The 12,470-nt window shown below is 51.4% G+C and overlaps 1 protein-coding gene across 1 annotated transcript in view; it reads left to right on the top strand.

Annotated features, from left to right (window-relative positions):
• TLX1 (T cell leukemia homeobox 1) overlaps positions 1–8,037 on the top strand; it is an 8,752-nt gene extending 715 nt beyond the window's left edge. Inside the window, exons 3-5 of the mRNA XM_027851830.1 lie at positions 56–370; positions 2,842–3,043; positions 6,556–8,037. Coding sequence (XP_027707631.1) covers positions 56–370; positions 2,842–3,043; positions 6,556–6,778 — 740 coding nt within the window. The 3' untranslated portion in view covers positions 6,779–8,037. The remainder of the gene's footprint in view (positions 1–55; positions 371–2,841; positions 3,044–6,555) is intronic.
• The last annotated feature ends 4,433 nt before the right edge of the window (positions 8,038–12,470 follow it).

Here is a 12,470-nt window from a genome sequence, read left to right as displayed (position 1 = left end):
AGCGGTGGCGGCGGGGCTGGCCCCGGCCCCGGGCCTGGGGCGGGAGCTGGAGCAGGCGGCGGCGGCGGCGGCGCGGGGGGCTACGGAGGCGGCGGCGGCGGCAGTGCCTGCAGTATGGCCTCGCTGGCCGGCTCCTACAATATGAACATGGCCATGGGCACCGGGGGCGGCGGGAGCGGTGGCGCTCTCAGCTCCGCCGGGGTGATTCGGGTGCCTGCCCACAGGCCTCTGGCCGGAGCCGTTCCTCACCACCAGCCCCTCGCCACCGGCATGCCCACCGTACCCGCCGTACCCAGTGTCAACAACCTCACGGGACTCACTTTCCCCTGGATGGAGAGTAACCGGCGATACACAAAGGACAGGTTCACAGGTGAGCCCTGACTCGTGTCCGTCTCCGCCTCTGTCCCCCACCCTCTGTTCGGGTTCCTGCTCTTTTGTGCCTCCTGATTCATCCCGGGTCAACTTCTCTCCCCCATCCCAGCCCGTGATTCCCTTTCCGCTTTCTTTGCTCCCAGCCTCGGCCCAGCCCAGCCGGCCGCTTCCCCAGCAGATATCCCACTTCCTCTCTTCGACCTCTGCACCCCCTAGCCCAGGTCCTGCTTTGCTTCTTCTCCTCTGGTTCCTGGTTGGCTCGGCCCCAGCCAGGGGATCGAGAAGCGGGGAGCATGAGGATCTAGATTTGCGGGATCATTTTCCCTGGTCAGAGAAAGAGAAAGTAGAATCCAGGGGCTGGGTAGGGGACGAGGTGGGGGGGGCGCTGGAAAGGGGGCACTTTGTACTCAGTAGGTTTGTTCTCCCACCCCCTCCTGTTCTCTCAGGGCAGAAGGTGGGCAAATGTAGACCTTTGCATTAACCTTAGAACAAAACAACGAATTGAAACGAACCCCAGGTGAGCGGAGCTCGGAGCTTACTCCCACGCGGCCTCAGAGCAGAGCCCACCCAGACTTGAGGCGTGTGGGGTGGGGGCAACCACCTCTGGGAAGTCCCCTGGCCGAAAACCTGGGGGAGGGGCAGACAAGGCTCGGATTCTGTCTGCTTGGGTATAAGCCACCTCCACCCCCACTCTTTGGCCTTGTTTTATTTTTGGTCTCAGCCCGGGCTTGCCTCCGCTCCTCCCCGACCCCCTGCTCAATGAATAATGCACCGACCCTGACCGGGCCATCGATCCAGCAGCCCTGAGTGCGACTCCGGGGACGATTACACAGGCTCATTTCTTTCTCCTCCTTTCCTCTCTTCTCTCCTCTTATATCTTCCCCCACCCCCACTTTCCAGGGCTGCTCCCCTCCCTAGGGCCCCTGGCCTAACCTTCCCCCAACACACACACTCTTGAGCACGCACATGCACACATAGCCCCCGGTTCACTTTCCAACCTGAATTCAGAGCCAGAGCCCGGATGCTGCGGGGCCTTGGAGGGGGAGGAAACCAGTCCCCGCTTGCAATGAAGGTTCCAAAACAGGGTTGGGGCCAGGCGGGAGCAGGAGCTGGGGATCCAAGGATTAGCCTCTCAGGCAGAGGTGCCCCCAGGTAATTCTAGGAAATGAAGGGCTCTGATCCCCAAATAACATAGGAGAAGGGGAAGTGGCTGCTCCTCAGTTCCAAAGAGTGGTTGCCCCTCACCCCTAGAACCAGGAGCTCCATCAGGTAGACTCACTTTCTCACTCTTCCTAGAGAGCTAGAAGTTCATCTTGGGGCTCTGAGTTCCCCGTTTACTGCTCCTGCAGATCTACTAAAAGTTGCAAGGAGATCTCTGGAAATTCTCAGAGTTCTGAGAAGGCATAGTGACACAATGCCCCTGACTCTGGAGAGGGCATGGAGGCTAGGACTGAGCCCAGCCAACCTGGAATTTACATGAGCAAGGCCTTCGGGGAAAGGCTCTAGATCTCCAAGAAAAGGGCCCAGGTGGGTTTCGGCCTCCCAGGATCAGAGCTGTGCTTCCTCCTTTCCCTTCTCCAGAACCTTGTGAGGTTGAGCCCTACTACACCAGACTTCCCTCTCCAGTAGGGCCCTAAGGCCTAAGCATACCCAACCAGGCCCAGGTAGGCATTACTCGCTACCTGCCAACCTCCCTAGGAACCCCCCTTTAAAGGATTTTGTTCTCAGAGAATTATGAGAGTCTAGGTGAATGAGTATATGGAGTAAGAGTGTGTATGTGAGCATGTGTTTAAGTATGTTGTGAGAATTAATTGTGTACTTGTGTGAGAATTATATGTAGCTTGCAGGTTTGTGTGTAGTGTGTGTTTAAATTGACACACATATTTGTATCTGTGTGTGATGATGTGATTATATGTGTAAGTATGTTGTGTGAGAATATGCTTCTGTGTGCCAACTGTATCTGAACCTCTAGAATCTTTGTGCTGTTTGACCACAGGCCCCCCTCAGCACCAAATACTGGCGTTTGCTAGGGGGACTTACCCTACTCGAATGTTCAGCTCAGGATACCAGAGTGATGGGACTGCTTCAGCTTCCCCACCCCCATCTCACCTCCCCCACCCCCCACCCCCATTGAGAGAGAAAACTGACACAGACCAGGGGCTTAGATACCTGTAGAAAGGGATGGGAGGCTAGGGCTAAAGTCAGTGGTGGCAAGGGGAATTGAGGAAGAGTTTCCAGGCATATCTGAGACAATCCCAGACAGGAAGCTTTGTTGCCAGGTCTGAGCTTAGCTTCCCACTGCTCCGTGTTTTCCGGGCCTGCTCGCTCCTCAGCTCCGGGTCACTAGGGCTCGACTGTGGTGTGTGCCTTTGCCGTGGACGCCTCCTGACGCTGTGCCGCTTGCTTCTGCCGTCTGTCTGTCTCCCGCTCCAGTGGCCCTCTCACCCTTCACTGTAACACGCCGTATAGGTCACCCCTACCAGAACCGGACGCCCCCGAAGAAGAAGAAACCGCGCACATCCTTCACACGTCTTCAGATCTGCGAGCTGGAGAAGCGCTTTCATCGCCAAAAGTACCTGGCGTCGGCCGAGCGCGCGGCCCTGGCCAAGGCGCTCAAAATGACCGACGCGCAGGTCAAAACCTGGTTCCAGAATCGGAGAACGAAATGGAGGTGAGTCTGCAGGAAACCGGGAACTCCACAAGGGAGGGTGAACGTCCTGGTTGGCTAAAGCTGGTTCTCTTAAGCTGTCTGACTGTTTCATTACACTCTTTCTCCCTTCAACTCCCAACCCCGAGATGCGAAGGCCGTACGTGCGCCGTGGTGAGGCTCAGGGAAGTCATTTCAGACCAAACTGGGAGCTCAAGGCCTGACTATCCTGACTCACCTCCCGTAGCCAGGAATGACCCGCTTTGTGTTGATCTGGACAAGATCCTGTGTAGGCAAATGATTGGTCTCTTCCCTATTACCGCAAATCTCCGTATCCCTGAATTCGGAAAATCGTGTTAGGTCATTTGGATGACGTATACGTCCACTATGATGTCCACTTTTGAACCAAACATGATCACGTATGGGCCTGTTCAGTATACCGAAGTGTGTGTGTGTGTGTGTGTGTCTTTTTGGGAGGATAGTGAGGTGGAGTTTGAATGTCTCTGAGGAAGCTTCTTTGGGAAGCCCAATCTGACTGTGGATAGCAAATATCTCAGAATCAATCCACCTAACACGTGGCAATTTGACTCCGCCGTAGCCTTCTCTCCCCAGGGCCCGGGGCTGGGTGGAAGTGTGAGTGAAGTAGATGGCCTGGGGATTCCGGGATTGGGATGGGAAAGTAAGACTCTGCCACTTTCTTCTACTGCTTCTGCAACCAGGTCCCTCAGGTAGGAACCTAGGCAACCTCGGTCATCCTGGAGTCTTTCAGGAGCTTCAAAGAGTAGCCAGGCTTCGGGTGGAGGTTCTGGTTACTACGGAGAGACTGAGCAGATAGCCTAAGTGGGATATTAGTTTGATATGGGAATGAAGGTCAGAAAGAAGAAAACAGTAAGTTTTCCCGGGGTGCTCTGTACCCATAGTTCCATAGTGGAGTTGGGCTCTGGTGAAAGTGTTCCAGACCCTCCCGGGTAGCAGCTACAGGAATTCCCTTCTCCTGAGCTACCTGACCCAACCAAGGCCCATCATCTAAAACTCCCTCCAAACAACCCAATCTCAGTAACAATCTCTGCCTGTGGTGGGGAGCAGGTTAGAAGGAGAAAGCTTCTTTCGATGGCTTGGCTACCAGAGAACATTTTCCTCAAGAAGCCCTAGCCCGCCTGAGGCAATGACCAATTCTGCTGCCCTACCCTAGAGATGGAAAATCAATCAGTCAGAATCGAGGTTGAGAATGATCAATTAAGAACAGATGGATGTGTCTAAGAGAGAACGGGAGACGCTATCGAGGGAGCTGGGGAGACATTTATTCTGTCTCCTTCTGTCACACACGCACACTTTCAACTCTCGAGGACTCACAAAGTCTGTCCATCCACAACCCTAGCACACTCTTCCTCACACACCGGTACAGACTTGCTCAGTTTCTCTCACAAACTGGATCCCTCACAGAATGACAAAATCTGTCCTCTTGTCTCTGTCTCTATGTCTTTGTCTCTCTTCTGTCTCACTGTCTGTCTGGCCTCTCCACCCCCAACCCCCACTTCTACTCACACAAATCTAAAGACACTGGACTACACTGCATTACACCACACTACACTCACTAACACACACACGTTCTCACGCCCGTTCTTTCAGAGCCCCTGGGGAGCGGCAGCTAATGTGAATGGAGTCAGAGGGAGGCGCCGAGCCCGGTCGGGCTGGCTGGGCAGAGGAAGGAATTGCAGTTTCCTCTTTTTCTGAATGAAGAAGCTGAATCTGCCTGGGATTCTGCTGTCGTGTCCACAAAGAAGACACGCAGCCCCCGTGGGGTCGACTTTTCCGCAGTCGTGCATTCCAGGCAGTAGGAGTTGGGGGAGGAGGCTTCCAGGAGTCATTAAGGAGGGAACAAGGAAGGCATTTTCTGGGAAGGGGGGGAGGTGAGAATGACAAACCAGCCCGAATGCTGGGGCTTACAAAAGCCCAGCTGAGGATTTGGGAAAAAAAGGGGTAAGGGAAGAGACAGAGACAGTGAAAGATATGAATATTTAGACAGGGAGACACGAGAGACAGGGAGAAAGAGAAACAGATCCCCAGGAAGGAAAAAAAAAAACCGGAGAATTAAGCTGAGCTTATTTCTAATGAAGAAAAACAAAGATACCAAACTTTTTTTTTCCGTTTGGAACGAAAACACTTAATTCTTGGGAAGAAAAAAAAATCCCAGAGACACAGGAAATGAGGGAAAGAAGAAAAATCAAGGAAAAAAGAAACCTAGACAGATTGAAATACAGAGCGGGGGGGGGGGGAAGAGAAAGGAAGAAAGGAAGGAAGAGAAAGGAAGAGAGGAGAGAAAGAAATTAGAAAAAGATAGGAAGAAGAAAGCAGACCAAGAGGGATCCTCGTTTGCTTTCTTTAAATCGATCTGCTACAAATTGCTCCTGGAGGCTCCGGGGACTCACATTAGATCCTTTCACCTTAGAGACAGACGTTTGATCTCAGTTTACAGGAGGGGTGAGGGGTGGAGGGAGGTTGCATTAGATGGAATATGTGACTCATCGCCTCCTCTTACCGGCTTCGTGGAAACCGGACGGGCCTTACTGGGAGCTCGGCACAGGGCTAAGGAGAGGGAGGAACGGTCTCGGCTCAAGGAGTCAAGGAACTCTGGGACCCAGGGTTGAGAGCTCAAGCGATTGGGACCCAATCCCTTTTCTCCAGCGCTAGACTTGCTCTGGAAGCGGGAAGTTGGGGGATGGGGGTAAAAGGAAGAAAGCTAGTTTGCAACTCTAGGCTACTCATTGGAAGTCTGTTGTTTCTAAGTCTCTGCCTCTCTGAGACACTTACTCCGCTTCGCCCCCAATCGAGCAAAATTCGTCTATGTCTCTGAGGCTTTGCCGGGCCACCTGTCCGCTCTGTCCTTGTCCCCAGGAGCTTCCGAGCAATGCGGGAAAGGAGTCAGAGGATATTTGCTAGGTGGGTTTTCGAGAAAGCTCCCCGTCTCGGCTAATAAGAGGACCAGGCTCTCTCCAGATCTTCTTCTATGTAGCCAGGGCAGGCAGGGAATTAGATTGCAGAGGCCATTAAGGTGATTGCTAGTTTCATTCCTAGACTGCCTAGTCTGAGAAGAAGGTGGTTAGGGGCCACTAACTGAGGGACCGAGCTTCTTTTCCGCGCGTCAACTCACCGCATCCTTCAACACAGAGAAATATACACGCACATAATTTCAGAGGAATTTTCCAGAAATAGCCCGAGACCCCGCACTTAGGCTGGTGTTTGGCCTGACGCTGGGGCTAGAAAGGAGCTAGGAATAACAAAGAGGTTATTTTTCCTCCAAGTTCCCCAGTCTTCCTTCTTAGTACCTCAGTGGCGGGGTGGGGCGGGGGACTGAGACACCCTTGGGACTGTAGGGAGTGTTCCCCTGGTATCCCTTTTCTAGAGCCAGGAAATTGGTGTTCTTGGAAGCAGCAGTTTCTCTGCCTCAAGGTACTGGGGAGCCCAGGGCCAAGGGGGACGAGGCCACCCTGGGTCGCGGGCAGTGGCTGGCTCTGAGGCGGCTTGTCCCCGTACAGGCGGCAGACCGCGGAGGAGCGGGAGGCGGAGAGGCAGCAGGCTAACCGCATCCTTATGCAGCTGCAGCAGGAGGCCTTCCAGAAGAGCTTGGCTCAGCCGCTACAGGCTGACCCTCTCTGCGTACACAATTCATCACTCTTCGCCCTGCAGAACCTGCAGCCCTGGTCCGACGACACTGCTAAGATCACCAGCGTCACGTCAGTGGCCTCAGCCTGCGAGTGACCCCCCCTCCTGCCGGGGCCCACCCCGCTCGGTTTCGCTGTCCCCTCCCCCGTCTCTCAGATCCTTAGCCCTTTCAGGACCCCCGCCAGAGAAGTGGGAGCCCAGACTTTGGGGTTGCGAGCGAGAGGAGCGACCTCCCCACCCCGAGTACTCGCATTGCACCCCGCATTCAGCCTCGCGAGACGGCCCGAAGTCGGGAGCTCTGCCTGGAAAGGGGTAGGGGAGGTTACCGAGGGCTTTGCACAGAGGAAAGAGTGAGGACCCTTCCCCCTGCCCCAGCCCCTTTCACGGACCACGAGCCAGTTCTCCCTGCCCCTCTCCACCTCAGTAACCGGACACAAAGTGAAACTCGTAGAAAGCCAGCCAGCTACCTGCCTCTGCTCTCCGAGGTCCGGTACCATTATCGTCCAGTCCGGGTGAGCAACCCCACCCCAATCCCCGGCTTTATTTTCAGTGGAAAAGAAGAAATTGGAAATAGAATAGGGACTTCGATCAGAAGGGACCTGGGGACCTAACTGGAGCCTCTAGTCCCTGGCAGCTTACCCTCCCTGACCCTCGGTTCAGCTGGTACTTTTCAGATTCTGCTCAATTTCCGTTTATTTTATTTTATTTTAAAATTTGGGAATCTAGAGGGAGGCCGAGGAAGTGGAGGGGGAGAGAGGAAAATTAGAGCTTCTAGGATCGAGAGCGTTCTGAAGGTCCCCCAAGGAGCCGGTTGATCCCCTGTCGATTCAGCCCTACTGAAACCCAGAAACACTTTCACAGTCACTCGTGGACAACCACGCCACACACAGCAGCTGCGTAGTCACCCACAGCCACGAAGTTTCATAATGCACTTGGGTGCCCACAGTATCACTGACAGCAGCACACAACGATCGAAATGGCAGCGGTCCCACAGCTTTACGCAGATCCCAGTGACACTCAGCAATGCCCACAATTCCTGTTTGCTCCCATCTCTCGCACTCATACAATTCCGAACAATCAGTAACAGGCAAGCACAATTCTACACATCCCCCCAACAAATACAGTCCCACACAGTGTCCCTCGAGCACAGTGTCCGCGCAATCTCGAGCAATCAACAGTTGCATACAGATTGTAAAGGACAGTCACACATGGAGCCTGTTTGGGGAGGCTAGCTTTGCATCCATCTTTGGGGGGGGTTAAGTTATGCACTTATAAGGTGTTTTCCCTGTAACCATTTTATAAAGTGCTTGTGTAATTTATGTGGAAAATATGAATAAAATCGTCCGGATCCGGAACCTTGCGGTAGGTGGCCCAATTCCTTTTCCCTACGCTGTCTCTCCAGGGGTGACCTGGCCTGAAAGACTAGCCTCCAGAGAGCTGAATGAGAATTTCCCCCATCCAGAAGGGATGTGACGGCAAAGACTCAGGTTGAGAGGGCCAAGAGCGCCTTTTCAGCGTCTCTCCTGTGTTAAGTGTGTACTTGTAATTGTGTAAGCAGACCCGAAATATCGTTCTGTTGAGGCATGCATGTTTGCACACAAATTAATCGGAGAATTTGGCTATTCACCACTTGGTCCTTTATCTCTCTCCCCATTGACTAGCATTTTTCATGCGTCCGTCATGTTTGCCACTCCTGGTGTCGAGCCTAAGCTCAGAAAGAGGTCCAAAATGAAAGGGAATTCCCCTCAATTTAGGTTTAATTTATTTTTAAATGTGAGGATCTAGAAAGAGGTCGATGAAGTGGGGGGTGGGGATGGGGGAAAGAGAATGTGATCTTCTAGGATAGGGAAATAAAGGGAAGTGTGGAGAAGGAATTAAAGAGACTCAAGCAGGAACCCAGCCCCAGCAAACTCAAGCACTCTTGGGAGAACTTGCACATTTGCCCTATCACTCACACAAACAGGAATATCCACACATACTTCCACTCCCACATACTCACACTTTTACACACATTCATGCTTAAACTCCTCAAACACCCAACACATTTATTCACACATTAACTTCCATGGCTGTGCACAAACACACACCCTCACCCTCAACCAGTCAAGTCAATGATCATTTATTAAATGCTTATTATGTGCTGTGCTCATACTCACATTCACTCACACATATACACACCACTTCGTACTTTACTTAGTTGGTAACTAGGGAAACCAAGGAGACATTAAAAGACAAAAAAAAATCATTTTGCTTATTTGTATAAAGTCCTCAGCCATGCAGTTGAAAAGCAGGAGTAAAAAGGTATACTTGAAAGACCTGAATTTGGAGTCAGAGGACCTGGGTTTGAATCGTTGTTCTGTTACTTACTACCCATATGATCTTGGACAAGCCACCTTCTGTCTATGGACCTCAGTCCAGGGGGCTGAACTGGTGGACTCTAAAGTCTCTTTTATCTCTAAATCTTTAACCCTAATAATTGAGTGAAAATGTAGAGAAAGTGGGAGAGGAATAAGAGGCAGAGAGCTCAAAAGGAAGTGAGAAAAGAAGTCTGTACCTTATTCAGTCCCTATTCCCTCTCTGTGACTTTTTCTGAGTTTCCATTTTCTAGCCAGCAAAATGTGTGTGTGTGTGTGTGTGTGTGTGTGTGTGTGTGTGTGTACTGGTAGTTTAGGCCTGAGATTGAACGCAGGCCTATCCTTCTCCCTTTGGGACAATCTAGGCCAAAGGCAGGGAGAAAGGTCTCTGCCTGACCCCCTCAATTTTGTCATGGGCATGTCCAACACGACCCTGGACCATCTCCAGTTCCCACTGGAGCTGCTTGGGGGAGTACAAAGAGCAGAAAATGAAGTCCATGGACACTACCCACTTTTGGTGAAATCCAACCAGGCTCCTGCTATATTTTGTTTTTCACTGCTCGGTGGGAAGCTTTTGATGGGATATTAGCAGTTATTACAGACAATCCTCTGCAGCCTACCCTTTGCCACCTCACACACAAATTTAGGAACTGGGCAAACTTAATCCACCTGAATCCAATTCCCCTTCCCTCTTCCAAGACCAGAATTGGGGATCCCTCCGGGCTATGGTTGGGCAGGGAGCAGACTGAGCAGTAATTTTGACTCCCGGGAATATGCTTGGGACCGGGGATCTCAGGGTAGCTGAATCAAACTTTGCTACCTGACCTATCTGAAAGACAGCGTTTTGTCACCTCGAAAAGAGTCCCCTATTCAATCGCGCCCGGAGGTTTCTCTGTCCTCCTAGTGCTTTATTTCCACCCCCCCACCACCACAGACACTATTCTTCTAATTCGGAGGTTCACTAGGAGGTAGGAAATGGGGAAGGGATTGGTCTCTGCGCTATTTTCTACCTCTTTGCTGTTGGGTTTTTTAGACCTCTTTTTGGGAGTTCTCGGGAGCAATCCTGTGATTCCGCCTGTTGTCCCCGAGGTGGGAGTGTAGACTGATTCGAGTGAGACACTGCGGAGTAACAAGCACGCTTTGATGCCAGACAGTCTACTCTTTGAAGGCCCATATGCCCTGGGGCTTCTTTCTGCTCTTTCCCTTGGGCTGGTTGGGGCAGCTATGTGCTCTTCTAGTCTTCTCTGTGGTTCGCCGCAAGCGTTTTCTGTCTCACAGCAAAGAAAAGCAGTCCTTTCCTTCCTCCCCCTGTATCTCAGTTACCCCATCCCTAGCTACCCAGCTTCGCTCTCCCGGATTCTGGCGCCTCCTTTGTTAACTCTCAAACTTGTCCTCCATTAACCCAGAAGTAGGAGATTAATGTATTTCTTTGCCCCATCCCCAAGAGTGTATACTCCAGGGTAAGTGCTCCCACTTTGTCCTAGCAGAGGGTTTTAGGGTCGGAGAGGTTAGAGGACCCCGAAGTTCGAGTCTTTTTCTAGACTGGATTTTATCCTGTCTAGACAAGCCTCAAGAAGTCGGGACCAGTTTCTGTTCTCCTCTCATCACCATCCACTAGTCATGCACAAAAACTCGAAACCGTTCCCCAAACACAGACATATATAGAACCCTCACTCAGATCTCCATACATAATGCTCCTCGAATACAAACTTATACTTATGGACACGACAACTATTAATGCACGAAACCTTCCTTTAAAATATGTTACTTCCAAATCACTCTTAACACAGCCAATGCTCACCAAGAAACAGCTTTCTCCCCCCCACCCAGGCATAAAACCACATGCACAAAACGCACACACACACACACACACACACACACACACATCCACATAGATACATACCTAGATCTACACAACCTCCTTTCTCTTTCCCCCTCCATATACACACTAACTTAGCCGAATTCAGACCTGGACATAAATCACCGTGCACAATTCCTCACGCCTGGGAGGATGGTAGGTCGTTCTCCAGGCTGCAGTAATGGGCATATTTGAGCTGTTACAAGAAGTTCTACATCCTTTGGGACAGTGAGCTGGCAAGGCACATTCTCTGGGTCAGAGAAAGTGTAAAAAATTACACTTAGGGTAATCTTCCCAGTGTTTCTCCTGAGGTAGGACACACTATACTTGACTGAGAATTTCCCGTCTCCTTTTCCCGTTTTTCCTTTCCTAATAGGAATCAGTTCCTCAGTCTTGATCTCTCTTAAATCACGGGTTTGGCCCCGAGTATCCCTGCAAAACCTCTCCCAAGTTCTTTGGCCTGGTCCCATCAGCCATCTCTCACAGTCCAAGGTGTCTAGAGTACGGAGGCTGGGGCGAGCTTATTTCGATTAGTGCATATCCAAGTGAACGCTCAGCACCCAGGGACTAGGGAACCGACCAGCATTTCCACGCCCCCGTCCGGAATTTCGTTACTGATTCAATATCAGAAACCTGAGATGATCAAATCCCGGATAGAGCGAGTCGGGTGGCAGCATCCGGGAGTGTGGGAAGGACCCAGCGGCCTTGGTTACGAAGTGGGTGGGAAAATGCAATAGTTGGGAATAGAGATAAGGAACGTGGACGAGTCCAGGGATTGGTAAAGGAAAGGGGAAGACAGAGACATGGAGCGAGATAGAGACAAAAGAGAAGAGAGTGAAGGTCAAGGACAGAAACTGGGATGAGAATAGGGGAGAAATATGGAGAGATCGAGAGCAAGCAAACGAGGGGGAGAGAGAAAGAGAAACAGCTGTGGGTAGAAGACAAGGACAGGGTCATTGTCAGGATCAGGAACAGGAACAGGCAGGCCCTTAGTTATCTCATCCGAGACGTCCGGATCCCAAGCTGCTGCTCAAGTTCTAAATCTCCAACATTCTGGGTTATCGGCGGTCTAAACAGACAAAATGAAATCATTAATTATCCGGATAATTGGAGTAGTTGTGGAAACAAACGCTGAGCTAAAGGAGTGGGGGTCCGGGCTGGGGTTTCCCCTTTACTCTAAATGAGCTTTTCTATGCAGATCAAATTCATCGAATATTGATGAATTGCTCAAGTCAGCTTTGGCTGAAGCTCACTGGAGGTTTTTTTGTTTTATGGTTGTTTGTTTGTTTTTAATCTCGCTGAGCAAACCTGGATAAAAATCCACAGTGCAACCCCGGGGGCTTTGACCCGGGCATCTGCGAGCCCCAACGAGGGCATCAATCTCTGTGTTTTTTGAAGATTGTAGATTCTTCCTGGGGCTCAGATGAGATTCAGAGCCGGAACAGAGCAGAGGAGGAGAGAAAAAGAGAGAAGTCTTTTCAGAAAGAGCTGACTTTCTTTTTTTCCTTTCCTTTCCTTTCCTTTCCTTTCCCTTCCCTTCCCTTCCCTTCCCTTCCCTTCCCTTCCCTTCCCTTCC

The sequence above is a fragment of the Vombatus ursinus genome, unplaced genomic scaffold (assembly GCF_900497805.2).
Source record: "Vombatus ursinus unplaced genomic scaffold, bare-nosed wombat genome assembly UNPS02009205.1, whole genome shotgun sequence".
Taxonomy (NCBI): Eukaryota; Metazoa; Chordata; class Mammalia; order Diprotodontia; family Vombatidae; genus Vombatus; species Vombatus ursinus.
This window is presented reverse-complemented; position numbering and strand designations above follow the sequence as displayed.